This window comes from Dromaius novaehollandiae, chromosome 1 (assembly GCF_036370855.1).
Source record: "Dromaius novaehollandiae isolate bDroNov1 chromosome 1, bDroNov1.hap1, whole genome shotgun sequence".
Taxonomy (NCBI): domain Eukaryota; kingdom Metazoa; phylum Chordata; class Aves; order Casuariiformes; family Dromaiidae; genus Dromaius; species Dromaius novaehollandiae.
In genome coordinates this window covers 196,385,769-196,391,169 of record NC_088098.1, presented here as the reverse complement: position 1 = coordinate 196,391,169, position 5,401 = coordinate 196,385,769, and the positions used below count along the sequence as shown (strand labels likewise).

At 68.7% G+C, this 5,401-nt stretch overlaps 1 protein-coding gene across 1 annotated transcript; it reads left to right on the top strand.

Moving 5' to 3' along the window:
* Positions 1-665: 665 nt before the first annotated feature.
* On the top strand, positions 666-5,145 carry PDX1 (pancreatic and duodenal homeobox 1). Its single transcript, XM_064523824.1, has 2 exons — positions 666-1,197; positions 4,067-5,145. The coding sequence occupies exons 1-2, from the start codon at positions 789-791 to the stop codon at positions 4,453-4,455; spliced, it is 798 nt and encodes a 265-aa protein (XP_064379894.1). The 5' UTR covers positions 666-788; the 3' UTR covers positions 4,456-5,145.
* The last annotated feature ends 256 nt before the right edge of the window (positions 5,146-5,401 follow it).

Sequence of the window (5,401 nt, the reverse complement as noted above, 5' to 3'; positions counted from 1 at the left end):
GGCGGCGAGCGCGGCCGCCGGGGCGAGCGCAGGGAGGCAGGGAAATGATCTTTGTCCCTTTCGGTAGCTCTCCGCCTCCTCATAGCCTCGTCACCAAGTCAACCGGCACCGACTTGGAGCAGATTATCTCCGAGGGTCAACACATTGCAGCCCGAGCCGCGGGGAAGGCTCCCAAATTTGCCCCTTCGGCAAACAATCCGCTGCCTATCGCTCGCTCCGCGATAGCGCCGTGGTCCCCGCGGCCGCGTCCCCCCGGGCAGGCGGGCAGCGGCTCTGCGCCTCCTTCCGCGCCCGCGGCACCCCGCCTCGCCCCGCGGGAGCCCGCGCCCCGGCTGCTCGGGGGCAGCCCCTGTGCCCCGGCCCCCGCGTCCTGCTCCCCGGCCGCGCCTGCGGAGCGCGGGGCGAGCGGCCCTTGCGCGGGCGCGGGGCCGAGCCGCCGCCGCCCTCCCCGAGCCCCCGCCCGCCGGCAGCGCGGCGCGGCCCTGCCCGCGGCCGCCCCCGGCCCCGCCGGCCCGCCCGCCGCCGCGGCGCCCCGCCGGGGGTCGCGGGCCCTCCCCGCGGGGCCGAGGGGGCTGCGGGGCCGCGCCGGCCCGGTGGCCTCTTATGGGTGGCGCCCCGCCCCGCAGGGCCGCGGGAGGGCTCACGTGGGGGCGGCGGCGCCTATGGGGAGGCGGCGGGAGCCGGGCAGGGCGGCGGGGCCCGGCGGGCGGCGAGCTGTCAAAGAGGCATCCCGGGCGCCGGGAGCGGCGCAGCCCCATGTGCGCCGAGCTGCGCCCCCGCCCGCAGCCATGAACGCCGAGGAGCAGTACTACGCCTCGGCGCAGCTCTACAAGGAGCCGTGCGCGTTTCAGAGGGCCCCGGCGCAGGACTACAGCCCCAGCCCCCCCGCCTGCCTCTACGTGGGCCGGCAGCAGCAGCCGCCCTACGCCGGCGCCTTAGGGGCGCTGGAGCAAGGCAGCCCGCCAGACGCCTCGCCCTACGAGGTGCCCCCCATCACAGAGGATGCCGGGGTCTCGCACCTGCATCACCACCACCACCACCACCACCACCACCACCCTCATCTCCCTCCTCCCCACCAGGACGCGCTGCCCTTCGCCGACGGGGCGGACGCGGCGGCGATGGAGGAGCCCCGCGTGCAGGTGCCTTTCGCCTGGATGAAATCCACCAAATCTCACGCCTGGAAGGGACAGTGGACCGGTAAGGCCGCGCCCTCCTGCCGCCCCTCGGCTCCCCGCGCCGGCCGCGACCCGGCCCCGGCCCGCGGGTGCGCGGCCGTGGGCGCGCCGGGGCCGCGGCTGGCCAGGGGCCGGCAGCCGGGTGCGCGGGCAGCCGCGAGGGCAGCGCGCAGCCCGTGCGCGGCTCCCGGCCGCGGGGATAAAGTCCCAGTAATATCAGCAGGCGCCGGCAGGCTCGCGGCGCCCCTGCGGAGGGCCCGGCGGCTCCCCAGCCCTGAGCAAAGATTAACGAACCGGTTTCACCAATTAACTCGCCGCCGCCAAGACGGGGCCGCCGCGGCCGCGCAGCGCCGGTGCGCGGGTGCCGCGTGGGGGCTCCGCGCGGGGCGGGGGGCGCGAAGCGGCCGCGGGGCCCGGAAGCTCCGGCGGGGGCGAGGGCAGGGCCGAGCCGGGTGCCCGTGGCGGCGCCGGGCGCCCCTCTCCCGCCACCTCCTACGCCCTGCCGCCTCCCGCTCGCTTTTCGCCGGAATTGTGCCTTTTGCTACCTAAAACCCGGGTCAGGGGAAACAATGCACAAACGCAGCCGAGCTGCCAGCGAGGGGAAGAAACTCTATCTAGGCAGAAAGTTCCGCTGCGGAACAATATTTCTGTCTCTCCCTGCACAATGTTATCGTGTCCTGCTCCTTTGTCACGCCTATACGGCAAATATTATATTAATGGCTTTGTTCAAATAGACAGTTAAAAAGGGACTGGAGGATTGAAATCGCCGTGAAGTAGTCCGGGAATTGCATGGGCCAGGTCGCTGGGAGGAAGGACAGGCTGCGGTCACCGGTCCCCACAGTGGCATCTCCACAGGGCAGGAGAGACAAGAGTGCTGCCGCCCACGTCGTGGGCTCGGGGCAGAGATTGTGCCCGGAGGATAAAATCAGATTGCGTCTTCGACGGGTTGAATGAAATTAGGGGGGAAAAAGTATGGAACCAGACTCTGAAACTGCCCCTTTTTTTCTCTGTCTTCTGTACTCGAGGAATGAGAAACAGCAGCAAAACGCAAGTTTTCCCGGAAAAGTTTCGCTCTCCTCCACTGTCCCCAGCTCATCCAAAAGGTCAAGGCAAAGGCTGCGCTGCAGCGTTAAATCGTGTATATGATGCACAGTGGGCACGCGAACACACGCACCTTAGTGATCCTGCTGCGGGGACACGGCGCACACCCGCCCGGCGGGAGCGGCGCTGCTCCGTGCCAGGCGCGTATATCACGCCTGTAGCCAAACCCGGTATTTACAGTTGCAAACGATATACGGCAAAGATGCGTTTTTATAGAAACACGTGGGATTTCGGCGTTCGAGAATCAAGCGGGGTTTTGCGGTGCATTCAACGCGCGCAGAGTTATTGCAAGATAAAGGCGCCCAGCGAGGGGGCGACGGGGTCCTGCTCGGCGCTGCCGCCGGGCCCGGCCCGGGCTCCGCCATGCCCAGGGCGGCGGGCAGCGCCCCGGGCCTCGCTGCCCCCCGGGCACGGCACAGCGGGGCCCCGGCCCTGCGCGCCCCGCGCTCCCTTTCGGCCGCCGCTTTCAACAGACCCACGAGATTTTGCCTTCCTGGAGTTACTATTTAACTTTACCGTAGCAGTAAAAGAAAAAAAAAAGAATATATATATATATATATATATATATATATATATATATATATATATATATAAATCGATAATCTATAATTTATATATATGTATATATAGAGAGATGCACACAGATTGCATGCATATATATATATAATGGGCATGCAAAGATGAATTGCGGGAGAGCGCGGGTGGCTGTGGCGGTTTAGATAGCTGTCACCATGCCTTGGAGATTATATGGCGACCGAAGGTGTCCCAGCAAGGCTCCCTGTGGTGGCAGCGGGGACGATCCGTTTCAGCGCTGACCCCCGCTCTGCCGCAGCGTTACGACCAGGCCGCCCCGCGTCCCGAGGCCCGCGCACGGCAGCGGCGGCGTTATTGGGAACGGCGATTTCGTTACCGCCGCTGTTTCCGGGATCACGAAATCAAAGGTCTCGACCAGCCTGGCGAAATGGCCGGGCGCCCCGGCTCCGCGCCGTGCCGCAGCCCCGTCACTTCCCGCAGCGCTCCCGACGGCTGCGGCAGGGCCGGAGCCTCCGCGGGGCCAGCACCGCTCCGCGGCGAAGCCCCGGGAGGCTGCGGCGGCTCCGCGCTCCCGCTCCGCGCGGCTCTCCCGTCCCTTTTCGCCGCTCGCTGCGCTGAGCGCCGGCGGGCCGCGCTCGGGCCCGGGCCGGACGCGGCGTCGGGGAGAGGCGCTGGCCCTTCCTCCGCGGCCGCGGCCGTCCGCACCCCGGCGCAGCCGCGCTCCCCGCGGCCCCGGCGCCAAAAGCGCCCGGCGGGCTTGTGACCAGCGGGGAAGGCCGGGCCCGGGCCTGCCGCCGCCGGGCTGTTCTTGCCTCCAGGTAGTATCACGGCGAGGCCAGGTTTCTTTGAATTATGTTTTGTTCGGTTGTTAGTGTGTGGGGCACGTAGCAAAGCCTTTTTTTCCTTCTTTTTCTTGTTGCTCTTTTGCTTTTTTATGCAAATCCTACAACTCGGAGCCTTGTGCCCTTAGGCGGAGATTGAGCTTTCAGCGGTCAAAACACAAAACAAAGCAGCAGCAGGGAGCGAGGAGGACAGCTCGAGGGGCAGGGCGCGGGGAACCGGGCGCTCCGAGGGGCAGCAGGGGCCGGCGGGAGGCGCGGCCGGGGCCGCAGCAGCCGGGCGCCGTCGGGGTCGGGGCGGGGGCTGGGTTCGCCCCTCGGCGGGGCCGTCGGGGCCCGTCGGGGCCGCCCGCTCGCCCCGCTGCGCGCAGGGACGCGGGACGGCGCGGCTGCCGCCTGACTCTCCGCTCTCCCCAGGTGGGTCCTACGTGGTGGAGCAGGAGGAGAACAAGCGGACGAGGACGGCGTACACCCGGGCGCAGCTGCTGGAGCTGGAGAAGGAGTTCCTCTTCAACAAGTACATCTCCCGGCCGCGGCGGGTGGAGCTCGCTGTCATGTTGAACTTGACCGAGAGACACATAAAGATCTGGTTCCAGAACCGGCGGATGAAGTGGAAGAAGGAAGAGGACAAAAAGCGGGGGGCAGGGAACAGCAATGACCCCGAGCAAGACTGTGTGGTGTCCTCTGCGGAGCTCCCGGGCAAGGAGGATCTCCAGCCATGTCCCCCCGGGAACCTGCCCGCCGCGGCCTCCAGGGACCTGCTCACCTCCAGCCTGGCGCCCAGAAGGCAGCAGGACTCGCGGTGAGCGGCGGGAGCCCCGCGCCCCGCAGAGCCCGGCCCGGCCCGGCCCGGGGGCATGGGGGGCCAGGGGGAGCCGGGGGGAGCCGGGGGTCTGCGCCGGCTCCCCGCCGCCGCCGGGCCGCGGCTCATCCCCGCCCGCCTTCCCCCGGGGAAACTTTGTGCGCGCCCTCCGAAATCCCTCTGCTGCGAAAATTAAAGGTGTTTGGCTGTGGCAGAGAAAGGCTCGGTGTGGTTTGTAGGACTGGAGACGGCGGCGGCCCCAGGCGAGCCGCGGAGGCGACGGGACAGCGGCGGAGCTGGGACTCCGCTGCCCCCGGGCACCTCTCCCCCCCGGGGGGGCAGCTTCCCCCAGGGAAGGCGGATCCGGGGCAGACCGCAGCCCGGGCGGACCCGCAGCCGCCACCGACGGCGACAGCAGCCCAGGGTGCGCGGAGTGCTCTGGAAACCGGAGGAAAAACACTGACCAGAGCCCGTGCCCGGCGGCGGCAGCCGGCAGAGACCCCGCTGCGCAAGGCGCTGCGCACACGCGGCCCCGCTGGAGGGGGCGGCCCGGAGCGCAGCCGAGAGACCCAGTTCTGGCCGGGACTGCGCACCCCGCCGCCGCGCCCTCTTCGAGAGGCTCCGGGGCACCGGCCCTGCCGAGGACTCCCGCCGGAGCCCCACTTTATTTACGTCTGTGGAAACTGGGACCTGTTTTGTTTCGTTTTCTTTTGCCTTTTTTTTTGGGGGGGGGGGGGGCGAGCAGAGAAGAAAAAAGCCCGAGCTTTTGGCGGGCAGTGTATATGACGGTCACCGACTCCAGAGGTCCGTAAAGACAGCCAGACCCTGCTCCGGGGCTCCGCCACCGACCGGGGGCTGCGGGACACCCAGCGCTGCCGGCGGCGCGGCGGCCGTCGGGGCTGGGCGGGGGCGGAGGTGCCTCCGCGGCCGCGGCGCGGGGAGCCGCAGGA